Source organism: Lampetra planeri, chromosome 2 (genome assembly GCF_965212315.1).
Source record: "Lampetra planeri chromosome 2, kcLamPlan1.2.h2, whole genome shotgun sequence".
NCBI lineage: Eukaryota > Metazoa > Chordata > Hyperoartia > Petromyzontiformes > Petromyzontidae > Lampetra > Lampetra planeri.
Window position 1 is genome coordinate 8,562,650 of NC_136108.1, and position 25,601 is coordinate 8,588,250.

General features: G+C 45.4%; 1 protein-coding gene across 1 annotated transcript in view; it reads right to left on the reverse strand.

Moving 5' to 3' along the window:
* Positions 1-23,540, reverse strand: part of STK11IP (serine/threonine kinase 11 interacting protein) — a 36,778-nt gene extending 13,238 nt beyond the window's left edge. Inside the window, exons 1-19 of the mRNA XM_078605567.1 lie at positions 23,377-23,540; positions 21,378-21,472; positions 20,146-20,354; positions 19,321-19,395; positions 18,915-19,010; positions 17,765-17,872; positions 17,581-17,652; positions 16,780-16,909; positions 15,603-15,706; positions 14,551-14,640; positions 13,079-13,120; positions 11,091-11,243; positions 9,187-9,268; positions 7,458-7,982; positions 5,539-5,720; positions 4,975-5,085; positions 3,901-4,081; positions 3,193-3,711; positions 2,125-2,231 (exon numbers count right to left, since the gene is read on the reverse strand). Coding sequence (XP_078461693.1) covers positions 2,125-2,231; positions 3,193-3,711; positions 3,901-4,081; positions 4,975-5,085; positions 5,539-5,720; positions 7,458-7,982; positions 9,187-9,268; positions 11,091-11,243; positions 13,079-13,120; positions 14,551-14,640; positions 15,603-15,706; positions 16,780-16,909; positions 17,581-17,652; positions 17,765-17,872; positions 18,915-19,010; positions 19,321-19,395; positions 20,146-20,354; positions 21,378-21,444 — 2,853 coding nt within the window. The 5' untranslated portion in view covers positions 21,445-21,472; positions 23,377-23,540. The remainder of the gene's footprint in view (positions 1-2,124; positions 2,232-3,192; positions 3,712-3,900; positions 4,082-4,974; positions 5,086-5,538; positions 5,721-7,457; positions 7,983-9,186; positions 9,269-11,090; positions 11,244-13,078; positions 13,121-14,550; positions 14,641-15,602; positions 15,707-16,779; positions 16,910-17,580; positions 17,653-17,764; positions 17,873-18,914; positions 19,011-19,320; positions 19,396-20,145; positions 20,355-21,377; positions 21,473-23,376) is intronic.
* Positions 23,541-25,601: the final 2,061 nt, after the last annotated feature.

The window sequence follows — 25,601 nt, forward strand, 5'->3', positions numbered from 1 at the left end:
CCCCCACCGAGTGGCCCGGAAATTTGAATCCAGGGTGTTGTTTTTTTGTTTTAAATCGTTGCTTTTATAATTTTGACAAAGCGAACTTGAAATATGGCCACTTTGCGATGTTTTGTGTTCCCAAAGCAGTTTTTGCTGCATGGCAGCTATTGTGTTTTTGATGGAACGCCGATCGAGTTTCGGTGGGATTGGCACGTGTCGCTATTTTGTAAGCGGGGGAGGACAAAACGGAAGAGAGCAACGCTGTAATAAAGGGAAGTTGATTAGGGCCAAGGGGAAAGGGTGGAATGATTAAATGGCATAATGAATGATGGGGAATGAAATTAAATAAGTAGAGAAGTGAGAAGTAACAGAATAAGGGATACAGGGTTGACAACGTACAGGAAGCAATACAGTTTTTAAAATGTGATGGAAGAGAAGGCGGAAAGACAGAAGACATGCTCGCACGCTATGGCTGGATTGTCTAACATTTTCTTTGGCAAGGGGAAAACTTACAAATGGGAATGGAGCCACAGAGAGGCCTGCACTTCAGCGGTTCTGATAAAACTCAATGCTCGTGCCTTTCCAGAAAACGAAAAAAAAACTTGCTGCCAAAGGGCTCAACAAATGGGTTGCTGAACATTATCTGTGTGGACCTTTAAAGAGTGTTATCCTTTCATACATGTTGGTTTTCTCCAGGTACTCGGGTTTCTTCCTCAACATAATACACTCCTTAAAAAGGAATTGGCCAAACATCCAAATTTAATACGCTTCGCTGGGGCTCAAGTAAAGCTATCCGGGATAAATATTTAGTTTCAATATTGGACATTATTTGTATTATGAGCTGCACACTGGTGCCCCCTTTAGGATGTTTCCATGTAACGAGCACCCAATCGCTGGCGCGCATTTGCGATCAGGGAGAGGCATGACCTAGTTAAGTATATGGCACTTGGCCGAGTGTTAGGAGTTATGTCTGGAGTGTGCCACAACCACCCTTAATTTACAGTCACAGGGAAAACTGCCTATTGTTTAATAATTCTCCAGTGCTGTGGTGGTAGGAGGATTATTGAGGTAGGGCAGATAATGCGGTTAATGTTGTGCCTGTTCACGATGCGGTTGCCTTGTGGTGGCGTGACACCAGGGCGGGGGGGGGGGAGCAGGGTATCAGGTTGATGAAAGCTTGAATAAGGCGTCAGTTGGTGTGCAGCCAGTATACAGACTGGCAGCTCATATACAGAATGACGGCGAGTATACAGACTGACCACTGGTATACAGGCTTCCTACTTAAATACACGTGTAGTTTTTACTAGGCAATAGGGACTTTTTTAAAAGGTGACTGCGCGACGCATTGTCTGGGAACCCTCTTATAGGGGGCAGCTTTTTTCAACGCAGGCACTGCCCTGGCTAGAAACATTTATAGGACACACATGCGTGGGCTCAAGTGCACAACACACAACTGGTCCAAATTAAACCTTTTTTAAATGAATTCTCCACATGTCACACTGGGTTTTACACTTGGAACTGGGTCAACGAAAACCTAGCGGTGTGACCCCAAGAGCTCTAGTGACAGGACCCATGCCCATGCATCAAACCATGCGCAGAATAATTTATTATATACGAATCCACCAAAATTGTTTGCAAATACTTTCAAAACAGCGATGTAAAATTTAGACTTATGGGGCAGAAACGACCTGTACGAACGAGACAAAACAAGAATCATTGCGAACGAGATAGATCGAGACCGAAATTGATTATCAAAGCAAAACGCAACTTTAAATCGTCACAATTCATGGTTGCACTGGGCATGGAGGTTAATCATCTAAAGCCTTTTACAGCCCTTTGTGACCAAACTTCACCATGCTGGTCAATGCGGGTTGGTGAAGAAGGGGCCACCCATGGTCAGTTCTGACATCCATCGCGACTGCTGTAAGCCGTGGTCAGATTCATAGCTTAATATGTCAACTACCGTGTCATCATTCCAGCACCTACATGCCAATTAAATGTACCTTAATGAGGAGGTTGGGGCGGGGGTGAATTGTTTCATGCTCCATGGGTTCAGGCCACTGATGGATGAGGGTATACCCATGCCGTACGGGACATGGGGGTTATATTTGACCATATTTCGTCCGGGCTGATAAAACTTACCACAATGAGCAGGCGGAACTCCTCGTCCTCGAAGACATTCAGCTCCAGGTGCAGCTTGAGTCGGTGGTCAATCGCCGAGAAGCCGTCGGACCCAGGACTCCCAGAGCCTGTTGTCACATGGTTGCAAGAAACCGGGGCGCGGTCGATCATGAGAAAACTCAACCACCGCACGGTCCTTCCCCACAGGGAACACGCCATTACCGTCGCAATAAGAAATGCTGCCTTGAAACAAAAGTTAAAGCGCTTTCTTACTCAAATGTGGATTGAGGCAGTGCTCATTCCTATTGTGGGGGCGATTCCATCCAAAGAACAACTAACTACTGTTGATTTATCTACAAATTGGAAATCCTTTGATCGACCCTAAAGGGATGGTGGGCTGAGTCGATACCCGATCAGGATTTGAACTCGCAACCTTACGATTGCGAGCCACTCACTCTGCCGCTGAGCCACCTGGCCAGTATTGTAACTGATAATAATAATAATTATCACATTTGTTTATCCAGAAAGGTCTTATTCAGTCTCAAAACTAGTTTTCAGGAGAGTCCAGCATCAGGATGTTTGGTAAATTCCATTTAAAATTAGTGGGGTATGGATTAGGAAGCCATTCAAATCGCAATTTAAAGTTAAAATCCTTGTCGGGCACCAGGGGAGATTGACTCAGCCCCTTATCCCTCTGGGGATGATAAAATAGGTACCACTCTGTGGTAAGCGATTATCCAATGAAGTCAACAGTACCCGGCCAAATAAATCCCAATTATCGTTAATGCATTAATGTGTCACCGAGTCTCAAAGTAATTTTTCAGGATGATCTTACATTGGAATGTTTGGCCAATACCTTTTTAAGGAGCATTGCATATCAGAGGAAACCAAAGTACCCAGAAAAAAATGCTGGTTGAGAGGATAACACTGAAAGGTGGTCACAAATGGGTTCATGAACCTATTTAATCGACTGCCACCTCATGGCCACTTTCCCGCTGAGTGGGTTTGGTAGCGTCACAAATCACCACACCTTATTTAGTCGCAGAATTCTGTACCCATCAACTCCGGTCCCTGCATATTTCCTCTCACCGTGCGAATCTAGTGACGACCTTCGCATGGCGCCATGCATTGGACTGTCTCCGCATTCGTAGAAGGGGTTCTCTCCTCCTCCACCACCGCCGCCAGCGCTGCTGCTGCGCCTGCTGCTACCGCAGCTGCTCAAAGCCCCGTCTGTCTCAGTCTTCCAAACGCCGGAGCTCAAGCCAGACAGGAACTCGTTAGCCGTCCGGTAGAGCGAGAACGATTCTGCGCGTACCCGGCCGCTGTCGCTTCCCCCCGCCACCGTGGGGCTCGGTGGGACACCATTAATAACGACACCGCTGTCCAAGGCGTTGCGTGGCGTGCCGTTATCCACGTAGACGGTGCGGTACACGTCGGCGCCGGCTAGGCTGGCCCAGACGCCACTGGAGCCATGTGAGGAGGCGAGCGGTGTGCTGGAACGGCGGGGCATGCCTTCCGTTCCATCGGTGTCGGACACGAGCACCACCAGGTCGCTGGAACACGACGGGCACGCAAGCAGGGACCCCTCGCGTTCCTCCTCCTCGTTTCCTGGGATCACGTGTCATTGTGGGGGCGGAGAGGCGCAAAGCAGGAAGACAGATAAATAAACTCGGGTTTTTGGGTCAATTAATTCCCCGGTAAAAACATTGCAATTTTAGACACGCACTAAACAATTTTTTTTATTCAGCAGAACAAGAATCCTGCATTCACTACACTGCGTCACAACTCGCCCGTCACCTCTGTCGAAGGCTGTGCGGCCGAAGGAGGCATGGCGAGCGAGGGCCCCGGGGGGCGGCGGCATGTTCCGGGTGGGCCCAGTGAACGACTGGCTGCACTTGAGGCACTGGAAGGCGGAATCTTTCTGGCGGAGGGCACGCCGGTTTTCCTGAGCCACGGGTGCCAGCACGGACAGCAGGGTCTGCGCAGGGTGGGTGCAGGGTAGGTGCAGGGTGGGTGCAGGGTAGGTGCAGAGTGGGCGCAGGGTGGCAGCAGTCGGAGAAACCAAATGTGAGCATCTCTACAGTTGAATGATGCGACACAGGAAGTGAAAAGGGAATGAAAAGTGAAACGGTGATGCTTGCAAAAGGGCATGGAGCAGTTTGGAAGTGGAACACTTGAGTATTATTTTTTCTATCTACGTGACTTTACCGAAATAACCAACGACTATGAAAGTGGAACACAGTAGCCAACTGGACACGAGCATGATACTGTACTATGTCGTATTGGGAATTGATGCTCTTTTTGTAAGTGTGCGTGAACATTTGGGTTACAATTAAATAAATTCATGTTTGGCACAGGGCAAGGATTAGGAAGAATATTTAAAGATTAATTGCTACAGGCTGTGTTGGGATTCCTTGCTTCGGAAATGGAAGAGGGTTCAGTTTATGTTCAAATGTAAGATTCAAAGGGTAATAACCATGGACTAGAATAACTTACGGTGAAGATTACATGGGGTAGGTTAAGGATAAGATTATGATCAATGTCAGGGTGAGATCTCAACCTCTAGTCCACAATTGACCATAATTTAATTAACAGAGCACTGGCGAACCCTAGTGAGGTAAGTCTAAGTACGGGATCTATGTGGAGGTTGTGAGTGTGTAGGTGGCACGAAGATCTGTAAGGCAAGTAGTTACAATGGACAATTAAACAATTCTCCAACCAGAGCCATTCAGATACAAGTTCTACCCAAAAACAATCACCATATCAGCCAATCAGATCCTAGACCAACCCCGAACCACCCCAAATGATGGGGCAAAAGACCAGTCCCGCTGTCAACCCCTGCAAGACCCCAGAAACCGCGGTGTGTCCCACCTGCAGGACGAGCTTCGGGTCCTCCTCTAGGATGAGGTACGTGCGTTGCTTCCGGTCGGCCCAGATGTAGCTGAAGTGCAGCTCTAGGGCTGGAACCAACTCTTCCACCCCCTGGGCATAGACATACACGTGCAATACATTGTGCACTTAAACACACAAAGACAAAGATCCCCTGTGAAGCCTACAGTTATGGGACAAGTGTTGCTAGTGAGCACCTATGCAGGTCAGCAAGGCACAAAAGGGGGGTTTGTGTGGCCAGGTAGGGGTAGTGTTAGTGTTAGGGGTAGAGGTTGGGTTATTTATAGGGTACATAGTGCTATGGGTATGGTTATGGTTAGGAATAAGGTGTGAGATATGTAGGGTTACCGATAAGGCACGCTTGTGGTTAATACATGCAGGAACATGCCATCAATGAGCTAACAATAGTCAAGTAAAAAACATTACCAGTGCTCAAAATAGCCACTGGTATATATTGTCCACTACCGTGGTCGTGGCAAGTCCATCCACAGATCGACTGGGGCTACGTCTGCCGCGCTGCATCATCACATGCGTGCCGTTCCGCACCTGCCGGCAGTACGGCCGCGCCGTGGCCTTAGCCGAGAGCAGCGACGCGAGCTCGAATGTGGCGGTGGTCTTTGCACGGCTCGTCTCCTGCTCCACGAGCGCCACGCGCCGCACCGTCACAAACACGGTGCGCTCCTCCGCGTCCGTGCACACGCTCGCCAGGCACGGCGCGCTCAGGGTCTCTGCGCACGCGCAGCATCAAACGGTTAGGAGGATCTGCGAGGCTAGCGTCTGGCCTCACCCCGATCTCGGCAGTTGAGCTCCACGCAACTACAGCCCCGCATCAGCGACCTGCAATGCGAAAGGTGCAATAGCAAAATAGCGCAATAATAATAATACTGTATCATAAATTAAATATTCAAGGCAAATTAAATAATAATTTTCATGACGATGAAAATAATTTACCAATTAAGAGATGCATCGATTCACCAATTAAAATCGATTCTCATGTTCATGACACATGCAGCAAATCGTGCTCGTAGGAATAGATAATTTTCGATTAGGATATTGCATATGCCGAAGCTGAAACTGCATTCACTACAATGTGAAAAATGTATCGAATTTTTAAAAATCACATTTATCATGTGAATCTACGACAATTAAATACAGTTTTAGGCCCACGAGACATGCATCTAATCATGTTTAAAAAATTGCAATGGATTTGTGAAAATTCAAAGCCAAGGCACTATATAGCCTAAGGAAATGAATGAATGATAGAAAACATCAAATTGATAATACAATTCTAGATTTGAAGCTTTCGTGACTGCAAGGAATCATATTCTTAGGTTTTTTCGGTAAAGTCACGTAGGTAAAATATCAAAATTAATGAAAATAAAATAAAAACAAAAACAAAAATCACGACGTTTCGGAGGCAACACAAGTCTCCGTCATCAGGTGGGACCGTCACAGCCGAATTAGCTGCATCAAGTGAGGCAATGATTCAAGAAGTAATCCCTTATAAGCAAGTTGAAGGGGAGAGGAGAGGGGGGGGGGAGCTCATCAGAATGTGGTAGCCAATGAATGGAACGTATCGGGAGGGAGGGGGGCGGGGCTCAAAGACAGCACGGAGCGCCAAGCACAACGCATCGGGAGGGGGGGGGGGGCCAAAACAATGGACGACGGCTTGGACGCGGTTGCCGCTGCACACGCCAACACAATGGACAGAGAGGGGGGAGGGGAGGTCTGATACACATGATAGACAAAAGAACGAAAATGCCCATGCCTACACCAATGCCGGCTGAACAATAAAGAGAGCACTGCCAAAAAACAACTGGGGATGTTAACACTCGGTAAAGTAAAGTAAAATAGTGCCTGTCAGATAAGATGGTCCAAAAAAGTGTAATTAAGTCTTTTTTGCGTGGTTGATAACATCTTTCCAATGATTACTAAGTTTGTACCCATCATCACGGTTGAAATTATGTCTGTTTTTGTATATTTGTATGGCTTCGTGTACAAAACTTTGATGGTAGCCGGGAGGTTTGCAGAGATGGCACAGACAATGCAGTATTAACAAGCTAAAGAGAATCCAAATAATGCCACAGCCATCAAAAGCCTCTTTAAATGGAACCACGACAACCTCCAAGGTACACACAAGATGCACCCTAATCTTATAGACGATGACTATTATGATTGAAAGCCTGCTTCTCTAGATCTGAAATTTACTCCAGCCACTTTGCTGGACAACTTTGTGAGAATTCAAAAGTGGTTGTGTTGAAGTGAAACTAACACCTGCCACAAGAATGTGGAATCGACACAGCTGGATGAGCGCTGTCGACTGCTTGTGAGTTCATGGAACCATTTTTAATTGATTTTCCATCTCGTGCTAATTAAGGATTACCATGCTTAAGACTCATGCCCTCAGTAACAAAAATAAATTAGCAAAAACATCTACAACAGTTTGTCTGACACAGATCACAGACCTCCGTATTTCTCATCCTCGTCAAAAACATCTTCCCTCTCCTCCTGCTTCTCCCCCTTTTCCTCCTCCTCGTCCATCCCGAGTCGCCAGGAGATCTTCTCCTGCTTCAGGGTGCCTCGGGAGGACGTCGAATCCAAACGGGAAGCAGTGGTGGTAGCGCCAGCCGTGGTGGTACCGTCAATCTCGTCGCTCGTCTGCCTTCCCGTGACGAAAACCTCCTCCTCCCCGGCTCCGTCCGTTTCCGTGACTTCATCCGCACTGCAGTACCCGGCAAATATGCTGATGCTGCTCTCCAAGTCTTCAGCGACGGGTGTCTGCTGGGAGGGAATGCCATCAGCCACTGATGAGTCAGGCTTCTGCTGCTGTCCCTGTTGCTGCCGCTGGGTGTTAAGCCCTTCGCTGTCGCCACCAGAGTCGGTGGCATGCTCCAGGTGGTGCTTGTAGCGCAGCCAGTCGGAGCCTAGGCGCTTGCGGAAGTCCTCCATCTGCTCAATCTCCTCCTTGTGCAGCAAGCCTTGTGATGGCGCTGGGGTGGAGAAGGATGGTCAGGAGGGGGAAAGGACAGAAGGATACACAGGATGGATATAACTGAGACACAAAAGGGAAGCGAGAGATCTAAACAGCAAATTTAAATTTGGATGAAAAAACGGACCGTAAACGAACTGGAGTGGGAAAGAACATTTAGTTGAAAAGTGTCGTTTAGGATAGTGTGGGAAGTAAACACTTTGAGACTCAGATAATTATAAACCAGTGCAGAGTTTCCAAAGCTTAATCTAACTCGGTTGGAAACTATTCTTAAAACTCATATCCAAGAGCACAGTACACACAGCCTAGGTGTGCATCTACAAGATAAGAGCTGTTTGTTTTACGGGTTGCATTGGTGAGGTTGAACAACTGGGCTAGGAGTGGGGTTTCCGATACAGATTAGGATTAATTAGGCAATGGTCATCAACTGCTCTGCAATTACAGAAATTAATATTAGGAATAAGTAGAGTAGTGTTAGGAAATGGTTTAGAGTTAGAATTGTGAACGTAATCCAGAGTAGCAACACGTGTTAGATTAGCATTAAATGAATTGAGCTTAAGAATACAGTTAGGAATAAACATATTAGGGAAAGACTTTGTCAACTTAAGCCAAGAGGCAAGACACCTGAGAGCTGGCAGCCTGAGCAATGCCACGTTTTATATGACCACTAGGAACCGTTCCAGTTGTTAAAGCTACACAGTGGGAAATTACAAAGTGGACCTTAACTTAAAGTCTAACATTACACGTGCCTATGTTAAACAAGAGAAAAATAAAAACACTTTTTATTTTGCATGTTCTCCCTGTGGTTGCATGGATTTTTAACAAGGTCCTCCGGTTTTTCCCTCCACATTTAGAAACATGCGTTGAGAGTATTTGGCCGCTGTAAATTTCCACACAATAAGCCACTTCGCTGAGCAATCATTGGCGGCCAGGTCGCTTCTGAAAAAGAGCTATGTAGCTCAGTGGGTCTTACCTGGTAAAATAATAATAGTTTATAGTTTTAGAAAGCATGGAGACACAACCCAGGGACAGAGGCCTGCTGTTGGGCCATCACTGCAACAGAACTGGGCCAGCTGAACCCAGTTTCCAGCGGTCGAGAAATTTAGACGAAGTGAAATAATGTTTGTGGAGTGTTAGACTTCGTGGGAGGTGCGGGGATCGGCAGGGGAACATGGCTTCGTTGACGCGGGCTGCTCCCGACTCACTGCTGGTGAAGCTGTGCGCGTCGAATTCTGCGTCCGACGCGCTCGGCTCCGAGATGTTCGCCTCGCGTGCGATCCTCCGCTTCTGCAGGGGCATTGACGACAACATTAGTGGGGAAGAACTGTCAGGAGTAATCGAGCAACAAGGCATAAACAAGAAGACGAGCAAGCACACAGACAAATGAGCACACGTGGAGACACACAACATATCATCATCATGCACACACAGACGCACATACACAGGTACAGACATGCAACTAAGCGTGCACACAGGCACACACAAACGTGTACATTCACGCAAACGCACTCAAAAACATGTCAAACACCCGCTGGCAGGTCACGGGGCAGACCCAGGTGCCACGGGTCGACTGACTGAGATGACTGGCTGATGCACCACCTGTGCCCCCTACTGTGCCAACTTGCTGTGCTTTAGCTACCCGGCGCTCCGCTCGTTGTTGTGAGCGTCGCTCCTCCGCCCTCCGTTGTTGTTGGAGGGCGACTGCCTCCAACTGCCCAGTAGCGTCCTTCATGAGCCTCCTCCACAGAGGCCGATCCTGACACCGCTGGTACCAGTCATCGGCAAGTCCACTCAGCTCCACATGCACCTGTACCACATCACTCCATCTCTTCTGTAGCCCGTGCCGCGCCCGTTTAGCCCCCTCTATCCAGCCAAACAAAAGCTGTTTAGGCATGCAGTGAATGGGCATGCAGGTTACACGACCCAGCCAACGCAGCCTTGCCTGCTGGAGGAGCTCACCGATGGGACTTTGTCCAGATCTTTCAAGGATTTGTGAGCTCCTCACACAATCCAGCCTGGTTAAACCCAGGATGGATCGTAGGCAGGCCAGCCTAAATGTTTCTAACCGGCAAAGATGTTCCATTAGGGGGGTCCACGTTTCGCAAGCATAGAGAAGGGAGGGAATGACTGTGGCCGAGAAGACCTGAAGCTTCGTATGGAGCGACAGACCAGGTAGCTTCCACACAGCGTTACGCAACCGATGAAAAGATAATGCCGCTAGACTGATTCGGACTGAGACCTCTGCAGTCAAACCAGAGCCGGTCATGAGCACACTACTCACCTATGGGAAAAGCTCCACTCTCTCCACAACTGCCGCATCACCAATTGAGAGTTGTGGGGGTGGAGTGTCCGATGGTACAAAATACTTAGGCAGGTGCTTAGTTTTGATGGGGCTGATGGTAAGGCCCCACCTCTTAGTGGCACGCTCCAGGTTCAGCAACAGCGCCTCCAACTCCTCCTCTGAGTGAGCGGCAATTACTAGATCATCGGCATACATAATGTGGTTGACCAATAGGGAGCCATCTCTTGACCGCACCCGGGCATCGATCAGCCTCCTATTGTATCTGTACCAGATGGAAATTCCTCCGGTACAGCCATTGAAGGCTTCACGAACTACGTGATAGAAAAATATGTTAAATAATATGGGAGCCAGAGGACATTCCTGTCGCACCCCAAGGTGAACAGGGAATGGCTCCGACTCCCGGCCACGTAGTTTTACCCGGGCACGCTCACCATCATAAAAGTCCTTAATGATCGTGAGCAGAGGGTCAGGGATTCCGAAAGCACAAAGAATAACCCAGAGCCCAGGCCTAATGATGGTATCATAGGCCTTGACCAGGTCAATCAAGCAGAGATGTAGGTTTTGTTAGAATTCCCTACACCTCTGCTGTAGCAGACGGACAGAAAATATGGCATCTGTGCAGGACCGCCCTTTTCTGAAACCGCATTGGGGCTCTGCAAGCCTCTCCTCAGCGTGCCTGGCAAGGCGATGTTGAATAATCCTTGCCAGGACCTTTCCCGGCACACTGAGGAGTGAGATGCCCCTGTAGTTCACAACGCACCCGCACACACACACACGTACAGAAGGACATGTGAGCATTGCCCCTACCGAGTCGATCCTGCGCCGCTCCCGTCGGTAACTGTCCTCCAGCTCGCTGGCCGTGTTATCTGACGAGCCTTGTTCTCTTCCGTTCCGTGGCCCCAACGATGCGCCGCTAAAGGAGGGCCGCACAGCACGTGCGGGCCGCACCGTCGGCAGATTCTGGCGGCGGAGATGACGGAGTATTAATAAACTTCCATCTCGGTTTCAAAGCTCGTGTCAAACTCGGCAGTCCCATCTGTATCCCCAACACTGCTGGCGTCTGGTTGGTTAATAATGAATCTGAAGTGTGGCCTGGATATTCCTTTATGCCTTCACCTGAGTCTAGCAGAACTGACATAGCTCTCTTATCAGAGCATGTTTTTTTGCATGTTCACCACAAGTACGTGTGGTTAATGCAGACATGATTCCTCGCAAAAGGTTTCTATTTCGTGTTTGAACATCTTAACACCTGTTTTACTGCCAGAAAGGGTAAAACATTCTTATTTTTTCAGGAGACTTCCTGTCCACCTTGACGAGGGTCATTCATCCTTATTGTAATATTAGTTTCCAGTTTTGTCTTGAGCACACTAAGTGGGTGGCATTGCAATTCGAGCAACTGACTTGCAAATTGTAAGACTACGAGTTAAAATCCTCATCAGGTAGGGGAGGAGAGGAACTCTGCCTATCAACCGTCTGGGGTACATTTTATGTACAAATGAGCACCACTTTGTGGGAAGCCACAAGTGGTTGTCCTCACGAGTGAATGGCAAGTACTGCAAGAATGTGCAATGCAAATCACATCCTGGGGCTGTAAATGGAGATGACACCGTGACAAGTTCATCCGAGCGAGAAGCCACTTTTGTCTTTTCACAGTACAATTTGGGTTTAAAAAGTATCCAAAATGCCACTGCATCTCAAGATGCTGTACACAAACAGGTAGGGGATGTTCATATCTTGCCGGGGAAAGAAACGGTTGTGTCTATGGTATTTTAAGAGGGGGAGAGAGAAAAGACAATGAGGGAACGTTGCCACTTCATAGCCACAGCCATAATAAGTACAGCATGCCTACTTAATGTGCACTAAGACTATCAGCAATTGGAACAGTCAAAATGTCTCCCCTGGTCAAAAATGTGGGGTAGTGGTGGAAGATTCCACATTCCTCTGCTGAGGGCAGTATATCCATAAAACAATATCTAGAATAACCCCCACCCGTCCCTCTACTGGTTGCCGTCTATCATATCATATCTGCAGGGTACTACTACACCACGCAGCGCTCGCCCTCCCTCTACCCCACACCCCCACCCCTCCCTCTCCCCCCTTGCTCCTCCCCCTTTCTTGCCTGTATAACCTCTTACCACGGCAACTCTCTCTCTCTCTCACTTCAGCAAAAAATGTTCTTGCTGTGGTTTTCCCACCTGATGATGATTGCTTGTGTTGCAATTGAAACGTCGTGATTTAATTTATTTTATTTTATACCCACGTGACTTTACCGAAAGAACCAAAGAGTAATATCTAGAAAGGTTACTCTTCCTGTTGGTGATCTACCAGCAATCTACTGGGGTTAAAGTTACAGTTTTGTATTATCCACGGTTCGGGAAATATGCATCCTGCAGCCATCTGGCTGTGTTTAGATTGTTGTCGTACTTCCTCAAATATGTTTACTGGTGCCCAGCTGTTTCGATGTGAAAACAGCTCGATCTTCAAATAAGGGATGCAGTATAGTTTGAAAACCACAGCAGTTTCAAAACTATAAAAAAAATACTGCATTAGTACTTCTGTCGACTCAAGTAACAGCTAAATACATGTTAGGCATTCATATTATTGATTCTTTCGATAAAGTCACGTAGATAGAAAGAAAAAAATGTTTTTAATAATACAAGAAAAAAAACCCATGACGTTTTGATCGCAATACAAGCGGTCTTCATCAGGCGGAGAGAAAAGAGGGGGCAAGCCTCCAAATGCAACTGCTTATAAGGGTTTCCAAAGTGAGTGGGTGGGGGATGAGGCATTCTCACCTTTAACTCAGACTTTGTTAGTGGCTTCCCATCCAGTATTAGCTGAAAAAGACATAGAGGCATTGTGTTAACCTCCTGTGTGTCTGACTGCAACGTTTAAAAACAGGACAGTATTGAAATAAAGTATCAAGTACGTTTCCTCGAATTCAGCAAAGTTACCAGTTATAAACACTGCAGAGGGTGAACTGTCCACATTTTACGTGAAGCCTATGGATTATTTTTCAATGAGCAGGGAGCATATCTCAGCAATCATTTTAAGTGGAAAAATATGAGGTACTTTTGATTATTTCAATTTGACAATGAAACCTAGTTTCCTAGAAAAACATTTATAAATTATGACCTGAAGCTGCAAAATCTGTGGTGGTTTGCTTCTTCCGCTGGTACCGCTGTGGTCAGTTTCTAACATTACTCAACCTGAAATCATGACATTCAACCAGTCGACGGATGCATCACCCCTCCAGCTGACAATGTGATGTTTCCTTGCCAAATATGCCGCACAAAGCATTTTGCCTTTTTATGTATACCCTGTGGAACTAAACTCTGGAACGAATCACCTACGTCTGTCTTTCCATCTGATTATAATTTGCATTCAACTGTTGTACCACTCTTGGATATGGGGAACTGATGGTGATTACATTCTGCAATATGACTTAAAGACCTTTAGTCAGCAACTTTCAATAAAAAAAAGAAGACAATGGTGGTCAGGTAGCCCAGAACACTCAGCTGAAACCTGCGGGGTTCCTGAGTAGAATTCAGAGTTTAGCCACCCATGTTGATTAAATGGGGTTCTCAAGTGCAATGAGTTGATGGTCTCAGCCAGGTCACCAACAACTTCTCAAAAAATAGTTTCCACTAAATTTGAATAAATTAAAACTGAAAGAGTATCAAAAACATTTAACAAACACTTCTCTCTGCAGCAGACCGTGTGGGAAGTGCACCCTTCTTATGTTTGGATTAAAAAAAATGTCACTTGAAGGGATCTCAGAAGTATCTTTGCGATATCTCATTCTGCACGCTGCTTTCTAATACATGTGGTTGCACTATTATTTGGGTCTTTCGGTAAAGCCACGTAGATAAAAGAAAAATAATAATAAAATAATAATATCACGACGTTTCATTCCTGCCTCAGCAGCTCTCCCGCTATATTTTTCACCTGATGACGATTGCTTGTGTTGCGATCGAAACGTCATGATATTTTTTATTATTTTTCTATATTCGTGGCTTTACCAAAAGACCCAAAGAATATGAATTCCTGCAGTCACGAAAGCTTTAAGTCATGTGGGTTGCACTGTTTTGCAAATATTCGGACTGTAGAAATTGTCTCATGATGTGACTCCAAAAGTAAAACCAGAGAAGGCAAATGACAGGAAACCATCACAACTGCTCTTAAATGTACAAGGCTACTGCTACTACTCATCTTATCTGTATGCAAGCACAGCACAAACATGGTGCCCTTCAGGGATGGCACATACTGGCAAGGTGGCCGACTTTGGAGACAGGTGTCTCACTGTCTCTACACGGTGGCCCTTGCGGAAGAACAGCGGGTTCCCTTGTACATACAGCTGGGAAAACAAGGGACGTGCAGACAGTGACACGGGGCATGAGCTGAAAATACAAACAAATCGCAGTCCCACCAACGCTGAAGCGTGTAGTGCATGATGGCAGCAGCGCAACAAAAATGAAAGCCGAGAGGCTTGCAAAGGCTAGAGCAGCAGGAGGTGGCCGGGTGGCTCCTTGTGCTAATGCCGTGTCAGAGCACTGAATCAGCACAGCTGAGATCCTGGTTTAAAATCTAGGTTTCAGCCACCCGTGATTAAACTGTGTGCTCAAGTGTGGTACGTTCATTGTATCCCCATGAATTACTGCACAAGAACACGAAATATTACATTGGGTTTGTCATTTTATTTGGCCCTAAGAATTAAACATGGCCATTTGATTGACATGAAACAATGGCATATCCAAGGTATTTCCCTAATGCACTGATAAAGGCCCATAAAAGTGAATTTATAAGTAGTTTTGTCAGTGGCAGTTCGTGGAATCAGGTTGAAAAGGCAACAAAGTCTGCCTTCAGATGTTCCAGTCTCAGGTGATAACCTAAGCTGGTGGATTAGAGTAACTGGAATGTGCTGGCAGGAGCTACATAATCAATGCTTTCCCCACCAGATGGGCACAAAGCATCCCATGGAGCTTCCTAAGAGAACTGGTCTGGTGGGAGTCCAGCACCGATACATTATTGCACGTTGAATTTGATTAAATTGGCAAGTAATCCGATTGTGCGTGTCACCTGAGACTGGAAAACCCGAGGTGAAATATTGCCTCTTCCACTTGGAGCCACAAATGGTCACCAAGCTTTGCCATGTAATTTTCTGGTGACATTCTCTGACAATGGAAATTCCTTTATTTGATGAAACAGTGATAGTAGTCCAACCAGGAGTCGCTTACTCCGAAGAGGGGTCCGCTGGAGACAGAAGGGAAAGGAACATTTTGGCTGGGGCTGCCGTGTGTCCTGGCATGCGCCAATCACCTTCTGAAGGTGCGGTAGCTGTGAGAGCGGGGAAAGCTGGGAATGCTCCATCAGCAGGTTGTAGGACACGTCCAATGTCTGCAAGGTCTCCAGCATCTGCACACCTGAACAGTGGCATCAACACGCACGCAGATTCGCACCTAAGTACACGTGCTTGCACTTACACTCTCACTGCCTGCCAATTCTCCGATGCAGCTTGCGTATGCCAGTTGATTAGGAAACGGGTGCCACCTGAAGAGGAATAGGAATAGTAATACAAATCGATTTTGTCCCAACATCGAAAACCATTTTCCGTTTGATAGGTTACTTAATTTTTTGCGCCTGGTTTTAAAGAAATAACATTATTCTATGTACTTTCTAACGCGACAAAAAGCCCATTGAAACTGACTTTTTTTCAAGAAAGATCTGAGTCAAAGCAATAGCGTATGTTAAAAAAATGTCGATAAGTGTGAAAAACTTGAAATCATGAGAACATGACAGAATAATAATAATCAAATATTAACATTTAAATACAACTTAACATTATCACAACTAGATTTTAAAATGGATCTCACATGTAACGTCTACAACAGGAGTACAAGTTATTTAAAATGGCAAGCTCTGTTACAATATATGTAAGAGTAGCTCTGTTGAATAAGACACAATTGGGGAAAATCTGGCCCCTCCTTTTTTATTGCAACAAGATCCAGTAACAACATCAATAAAAAAAATCTCAATCTATAACAGATGTGAAGTATCTCTTTTGTATGTGATATTGGAGAATAAATCAGAAACACAATAACAGTGGCACTACAGCATTTGCAACAGCTGTGGCAATTCCCCAGATTTGCCCAAAAGTATGTTCAGCAAGTGGCGTAGCGTGGTTGGCACAGACCTTGGTGCAAGAATGAGGCCCCCTATCCTAATTCTCTCATCTTCATAGACAGGCACCTGGACTCCTCCGGCCGGTGGGCCCTAGTGCAGGTGCACCACTAGTACACTCGATATTTATGTCGCTGCGAAGGAGTCACTCTAGCACTGCACAGTATAACGTGGCTGGAGGCACTGCCGCAACCCGAGCTTACGTTCTTGTCAACGGAAGCTGCTCTGGCTATCAGCAGCGCATGTGAGTGCGAGTGCTGAATGCATAAGGCCCCCCCACTCCCAATCAGTAGCTCCCCTGCTTAAAAGTGCGAACCGTCGATGGAGTCGAGCTCGTTGTTGCTCAGCAGCAGCACGGTGAGGCGGCTGCGGCACGATGGGCTGAGTGCGGGAAAGCTCTGCAAGAAGTTGTAGCCGATGTTCAGTGACTCCAGCTCAGTCAGCGACTGTGGGACAAAGTGGTAGGCTCTCACAACATGTCCGGGAAAAACCATGCTCACCATTCATCTCAAACACATGCTTGTTTAACGGATTTTCTATGCAACATAATTCTCAAAGACTCAAATCTCTGGCGAGAGCCAATTGCGAGAAAGGTCTAAATGAAACGTCGTGATTTTTATTTGATTTTATTTTCACCTACGTGACTTTACCGAAAGAACCAAAGAGTATGGATCCTTGCAGTCACGAAAACTTCAAATCTAGAATTAGGTCGAAATGAAATGCTTATTTTTGCCTAAGTCAGAACAAACAAGACAGAACTAAAATTGCAATACAAACAGCCTTAATTCTAGATATGAAGTTTTCGTGACTGCAAGGATGAATACTTTTTGGTTTTTTCGGTAAAGTCACGTAGGTAAAATTTTTTAATAAATAAAATCACGACGTTTCGGGCGCAACACTACTTCAGGTGGGGACAACTTAGCGAAAGCACATTGCTTAAGCGGTGTGCTTTAATTTATTTAAAATTTCTTACCTACGCGACATTACCGAAAAAACCAAAGAGTACAAACAGCCTTGTCCAAAAGTGTGGGACCCAGTGGTTAGCGTCCAGGCTAAGCAGCCGTGGGAACTACAAATCGCGTGGCCGCACAACTGCCACTCTCCAGACAGCACCCACCTTGAGGTAGAGGCCGGCGTCCTGTAATTTGTTGTGACTCAGATCCAAACAGCGCAGCACTGGGAGCCAGTTCTGTAGATCGGCACGGGAAACAATCAAAACGTAAAGGTGAGTTGCGTTGCGTGTGCAAGACGAGTGTGTGCATGGGCGAGCGAGACAGCAGTGCGTGCCAGAGTCGGTGTACCAGCGAGTCGTCGAGACATGAGATGAAGTTGTGGCTGAAATTGAGAGTGTGAAGTTCGGGCCATGGGAAGGCCGTAGCGAGGTCTCCCCCACACTGCGACAGCACCTCCTATTGGAAAAAACGAGACACAGGCACAGCCGTGAGTTCGTGAATTGTCACCATTCAGTTCAGAATTCCTCCTTTTTTCCGCTCTAATTTTCTGTTAACCTGTTTTGTCTCAATCTTGATTTAAAGCTTTCATGACTGCAGGAATTCATACTCTCTGGTTCTTTCGGTAAAGTCACGTAGATAGAAAAAATAATGAAATTAAATAAAACACGACGTTTCGGTCGCAACACAAGCGTCCGTCTTCAGGTGAGAAAAAAATTATCTGCTGTTGTGGAGAGGGAAGGGGGGGGGGGGGAAGGAGTTTGGCTGTAGGAGTTCACAGGGGAGAGGGGGGACGGTTTGTGGCATGCATGGACGGGTGGGGCTAGAGAAATTAGCAAGTGAATGGACTTGTAGTACATTTGTTAAATTAGCATTAGGGTATTTGAGCATTCCTTTGTGTAATAGTTGTTAACACGAATCAACAGAGGTGGGACAAAGTCATTGTTATGCAAGTCCAAGTCGAGTCGCAAGTCATCAAATTCATGACTCGAGTCTGACTCGAGTCCAAGTCACATGACTCGAGTCCACACCTCTGCGAATCAACATGTACAATTTGGATTCGGCAATTGTGAGCGACAATCTTCTATTTTGGAACAATGGCATGATTGTACACATAGAGCTTATTTGTGACTTAACTGCTAGATGAGGGCATCCCCAAGCTGTATGGGTCATGGAAAGCTATTTGGCCACACTTCACTACACTGGTCAGTGCCGGTTAAAGGTTGGAAACAGACACAGAAGCCTAGAAGTAGAATAGAACAATGGATGTACTGACACTGCCCTCTGCTCCCCATCACATAGCCTCGCAGCCTACAACAACCTGTTTGTACATAGTGCTCACACATCCAAGCACTATCCAGGCTCGACCTTGCTTATATTCCGAGATCTAACGAGGTTGGGTACATTCCAGTTGCTTTGGTAATTTAAAGGAAACATACGCGCGCGAGTACACTCGTGCACACGCACTCCATATGCCCCCGTGACTCCCCGACGCTGGTACCTCCATCGTGTCGACGCACTTCCAGCAGGTGAGGCTCTCCAGCTGCGTGTGAATACCCTGTAGTCCCTCCAGGCAGTGCACGGGAACGCCTTTGAGCTGCTCGAACAACCCAGACAGCGCAACGCGAAAACAAGAGCAGCGCTCAATGAAAGGAAGACGCAACCTTAAAATCGGTAGTGGCTGAAGAGTTTGTGATATGTACATATATGCAACATACGTGAATCAAAAATAATACACTTCTCACACCCAAGATTAGACATGTATTGCGAGTGTAAGAATATATTTTAATTGATGCATTGTTACAGGCCTATCGAGAAAAGCTACTTGTTTTGTGGGTTGCATCTTCCCCCGAACGTGTACTCGCTGATCGACAAAATAAAAACCAATGACGTTTTATTTGTCTCACCTCCAGAGACTTCAGCAACTTGAAGGCGAAGATGTTGATGCCCGTCTGTATTGCATCACCCTGCTTGTGGACCAGCTGTAAGGAGCCCATGTATTTTCAATTTTAAAGCCACACAGCCCATCACAGTTAATACAAATTTAAAAAAAACACTTATGTATGATACAGATGCTTCATGATGAGGCCAACAGTTGAGGTTTGAACAGCAGATGCGAGATATACACAGGGTAAGAGGATGTTCTAAACAATGGGTATAGCAGTCTAAAAATAACCCCCATAATCCAGATGTTAACATAGAAAAGACCAGAGCATTTGCTCAAACCTTCAAATCAGTTGGTAAAAAAAATAAACATAGAGGTGGCCAGGTAGCTCAGGGGCCAACACAATGTCAGCGTACTAAACCGGCACCACTAGGAATCTGGGTTTGAATCCAGGTTTTGGTTGTCTACAAACACACTGGGTTTTTAAAGCTGAATGAGTTAATGGTCTCAGTGAAGTCACCAATAACAGTAAATTCAGCCAATTTACAATGATGAGGATTATAATTGATTTGATTTCCATCCAACAAACACCCGAGCATGTGATAAGGTACACCCTCTATTGTAAGTAAGAAGCAATTTAAAGGAACCTCATAAGATTTCCTGTGACATAATCTTCCAGAGGTCAATCTCTAACATGGGGTGGTGTTTACAATGTTTGCTGCAAGAGTTCCGAATGGTCATTTCTGCATCTCACAACAATTTGTCAATGATAGGACTATTCATCTAGAATAATAACTAAAGAAAAATATTTTACAAGTGAGTGCGACCCTGCTTGCTGGTGCCTCACCTTGAAACTGGGCACCTTCTGGAAGACATCAAAGAGGAACTGCAGCTCCAGGACATGCGGCGAGCTTGCCGTTGGCAGCACAGGCAGTGCCAGGAAGCCGTGCATACGGAGTGGGCGTGGATGCAGCAGCTGCTGGAGGAGGCAGTTGAGGTGCTGCAGTCGGGTGGTGCTCAGCACGAGCTGTCGGTGTCCATTCAGCACCGAATCACCTGTATTCATCCAGCCGGCACGGATATAGCAGTGAAAGGGGTGGAGGGATACACTACTGCTTTCGTTTGAAATACTGCGGCTCTGAAAAATAGTGCTACAGTAATTGGAGCTCCTTAATCTATCCCGAACCTAAAAACCTTTCATTTCCGAAAGCGATAGCCAGAAGATGGCAGCACAGCTTTGAGTGTTATCCAATCGAATGTGTGGTGTTTTTTTTTCTCCTGGTACTCTGGTTTCCTCCGCCGCCAAATGCTGATGAACGGAATTGGCTAAATACTCCAATGCAGGACCCTTCTAAAAAGTCTAGACCCAGTGAGGCTTTCCCAGATAAAAAATTTCACAGTGAGTGACACCCATTTACATGACCATTCCTGAGCCCAATGAGATTCACAAGCAATTCTGTAAAGCTGCAGAAATACTTTAAAGGAGCACTATTTCCACTCATCTTGCCATCAGGGGTTCTCATACCATTACTCTTCAGAAAAATATTTTTCGGAAAATTACTGGAATAGAGAAAAGCAATAAAGCATTGTAGATGTAATAAGGAAAAGAAGCATGCAATGTGAAATCCATGCTGGATGGAAGAGAACACTTCAGTGTGGTCATTAGTGTTGTTGCCATGAGTTGTGGTAATGAGTTAGGGAAAGAAACTGGCTATGAGTGGAAGGGAAAAAAAAAAGACGAGCTCCTATCCCGTATTAACATACCCGGGCAATGTCCAGAGCTTTTTGACGCACATTTAGAGCATTATTAATGGAGAAAGACTTTACAACTACATTCCATCTCGTGATGTGGCTGCAACGAGGTTGCATAAAAACGTGGACAATGCTGCATTGACTAGTGGATGTGACGATACATTTGACTGCAAATTTTATTGTCTTCTCATTCATGAAGTTTCAAACAGTGTCAGATGGCTCATTACACATAGGTTAGATGTGTAGCTACAACATGAGCAGTGCGGTTTTTGGGCTGTGTTCTTTTAAGGGAACATGTGGTGGACTGATTTTCCAAAACTTACTCACCGGTGTCCCGGAGCACAGCGGACAGGCTCATTACGAGCTCTTCCTCACCACCAGTCCAGCCTGACATGGTTGCTGTCTGTCACGTCTCACGGCGCCTGCAGCATAACAGCACACGGACACGTGTACATGCGCACACAATTACAGAGTTTCCTGTGTACCTTTTAACAGACTTGTGGAGCAAGTGCTGTCAGTGAGCACTTACGAAGGACGTCACCGTACATGAGGGGGTGGCGTGGCTAACACCACACCAGGCTGATTGTCTCCCCTGTGCTGATGTTCACACACCACACAAGGTACTCATTTATGGCCAAGTCGACCTGCAGGAGGCCCAAGATAATTTCAGATATTCAATACCGATTTGAATTCAAACTCATATCACCAAGGTCCCAGTGCAGCACGCTAACTACCACGCAACCACATAGCTGCCATTCACCACTAAATGTTAGTGACGTCAATATTGCACGTGTGCCAGTCTATGTGCACTGGGAAGCGTTGTGGGTAAAATGACTGTGATGACACGCAAGTGCACTGTCTGTACTTCCCACCGTGCCATCTCGCTGTGTTTTTGCCAGCCGGTGCTTTGCTCGCTGTTGTCACTCCTGCAACTACCCAGTAGTTGATCCTCCTTCACAGAGTTAAATTTTACACCGCAGGTACCAGTCTTTCACATGTCCACTCAGCTCCAAGTCCTCACGTACCACATCAGCCCATCTTTTCTTAAGACCATGTGGCACAAGTTTATACCCTTTAATCTGGCCAAATAGAAGATGTTTGGATATGCTGCGGGCTACATAACCGAGCCAATGCCTCCTAATCTGGTTAAGGAGCTCACTCATGGATTGTGTCTAGATTTTTCAAGGATCTGTCGGCTCTCCAGATAATCAAGTCTGGTTAAACCAAGAATACATCATGGGCAGACCAGCTGGATTATGGCCTCTCTAAGTCATGGCTATTTCTCATCTAGCTCCTGCACGCATATTGATTTTATAGCTCTAACTCCGTGCTAACATATTCACTTGGGCTTGTTCTCTCCTGGGGCTACCACTTCGCCGTTAGTTATGACCACCGACCATCATCCCTTTCAGCGATAAGTCCTGCCCAAGCCCACTTGTTTTTCAAGTCTATATCTTGCGTTGCTGCTCTGATATATCTATTCCTGGTCAGTGTAATTCCACGAATGTTACGATTGTTTAATTTTCTTTGTCAACGTCCAATAAACTTTCCACCACCTGACAAAATTCCACATTCCCAAACCCCAAAGAAAATCAATACCTACCCAAAAAGGGGTACATATTTGATCAATTCCAGGATTACAATCATGAGCCAAATCTGAACCTAGCTCTCCTCCGAGAACCCCAATTCCGAAATTTCAATTGATGGATTAACATCTTCATAACTGTGGTGTCCTCATTTATACAACTTCTCACTGGAAAAACAATAGTCTATATTCCAAAGGAATAAAAACTAATAATAGAAGCCCACCTATCGACAAAGTATTGCCATCGGGCAGTATGGCACCGTTCTCTGAGTGCTCCAGTTACAACCACCCAATGGATCTTTGACCCCTTGCTTCTATTTTCAGCCTTAGAATTGATTATCCTTGCAAGGAAACTGAGATCTACCCATTGACTACTAATTCCGGCAGAGCCCTTTGGTAAATCATACTGCCGGTTGATGGCCTTGCGGATCGTGGGGTTTCCCGAAAATTGTTTCAAATACTCTACTTAAACCAACATGTATTAATCGCACCCAATATTACCGCGTACAGCGTTAATAATCCGCTGACAAAATTACAATTCTGTGGTTATTACGCACAGCGTCATGCAGCAGCAGTAACATTACCGGCTGTGATCTATATTCAGTCGTAACGACTACAGCAATGCAGAGCGCGTGATCTCCCCCCACACCACCACCACCTTGTAAACACAAGGCCGCCTCCAAAGATCCAGGGCCGGACCCCAACTATTGACTTCGCCCACGGCTTCCCGCTCCGTCTCACCTGCCGGGCGGCATCCTCTGCGGTGTCTCCCCGAGTCGCCCTCCTGCCCCTGCGATCCCCCTTGGCGGGTCTCTTCCCTGAGGCTCTCACCGCCGCCACCACCGCCACCACCGACACCGCAACTCTTGAAACGCGCTCGGCTTGATTCAGCGAGTCACGTGCTCCGAAGCGCGGATCGATCCTCATGCTTCGTGGTATATCGATTCCATGCGCGCAATTCGCGCGGGTGATTCGCGTTGAACGAATCGATTGTTTTGAAATCGTGTTTTGAGGTCACGATCAGAATATTTATTTACTGATTTCTTGGTTCTTTCGGTAAAGTCACGTAGAAGGGAAATAAACATAATATATATTTTTAAACATAATATTTTATTATTTTTTATTATGTTATTTTTTTAAACATAATATTTTATTATGTTTTCTTTTTATTATTTTATTAAAACATATTTTATAATGTTTTATTTTTATTATTTTATTATTTCCCTTCTACGTGACTTTACCGAAAGAACCAAGAAGATGAATCCCTGCAGCCACGAAAGCTTTAAATCGAAATTTAACCTGATATTATAATATTTTTTAAATATACGATCAGACACTAACTACTACTTCAAAAATGTGTATTTTTACGCGAAAAATCATAAACATTGTTTACGGCTTGATTCAACTTCGTATATTTAAAGTCGTACCCATCGGAAACATCTCAATATAAAGATTCCGTTCATTTTGTTTAGAAAGAACAAAAATGAATGAACTTAAACGTTTATTAGAGAAAGTTCCTATCTCTTACCGTTTTCAAATTATTAATATTTGAACGTCATAAAAAAATCTTTATTTTCGTTTAAACCGTCTTTAATTCGAAATATAAAAAAACAATAAAATATAGAATAGTTCTCTATTTAATTGTATTTGCTGTGTAACGCTTTATCAAACTAAAAAAAGCCTGCAATCTTATATTTTTAACGGATTTCTGAATGACACGCACAAACATGTTTATGGGCACTTAACATCGAGATTTTGGGCCTTAAAATGAAAAATCTTTTATTTTCAGATTTTCCCTTTTGTTTGTTTCTAAAAGCTACATCTGTATCAAATGTCAGCTTCCTACCATGCCGGGAAGTACCGTCGAGGTTTTTGAGACATACGATGTAATAGATTTGAAGCTTTCGTGACTGCAAGGATTCATACTCTTAAGTTTTTTCGGTAAAGTAACGTAGGTAAAAATAAAAGTAATAATGGAAATAAAATAAAATAAAAAAAATCACGACGTTTCGGAGGCAACACAAGTCTCCGTCATCAGGTGGGACCGTCACAGCTAAAATTATTTCCAATATTACTTTTATTTTTACATACGTGACTTTACCGAAAAAACCTAAGAGTACGATGTAATGTCTTTATTTTTATAGATATACTGGAGGAATCCGATGGGCTACAAAGCTATTTTTTACAGATGTCCAGTAGGGGCAGGTCATAACGTTACACCAACAATTAGTACATAAAAATATTATTTATGACAGCCTATAAAAAATAACTTTTGGGATAAGTGCAATGATGATCGATCAGAGATGATCACCCGATATGCTCCCGATCTTCTCAGATCTCAGAAGCTAGGCAATGATTCGGCCTGGATAGTGATTGAATGGGGTCACCACCGTGCATAACAAATTAAATAAGGAACCAATACGCCTCCTTCCCGTATAAATTGATAAATTATGGTTATTATTGTGAAGTTTGTAGACTCAGGAAAGCCTCACTAAGTTCACGACATTTTTCAGGGTACTTTAAAGTTTTCGCAGTAGGGGGCGATGATTGCTACGGGAAGTTCATTATGTTCCGACTGAGCGCGTGCGTGCACCTTCTCAAATCGGGCAAATTCGAACCATCTTCTTTTGTATGGATTAATATCGTCAGATTAAAGATGCCATTTTAGATGTACTATCCACTCAATTATCTTTTCAGAAGCAGAGTGGATCTCGTCCGTTCCTCGTTTAAAGGAGTGAAGTTTACGATGCGGTCGATGGGTTTGGGATTCGTGGCTTTGATGCGCCGTTGAGTGCATCAGGTGGCCTCATCGTCCATGTCCCTTTAATGTGTTTGCTGTTGTAACTTGCTGACCCGCCACATGCTGGACATCTGTGATAAAGGAGCTCAATAGTTCATCGGATTCCTCCAAGTACACATACATTGCCTGGACTTCTCGGTCGAAATCGATTCTTGAATCGCTTATA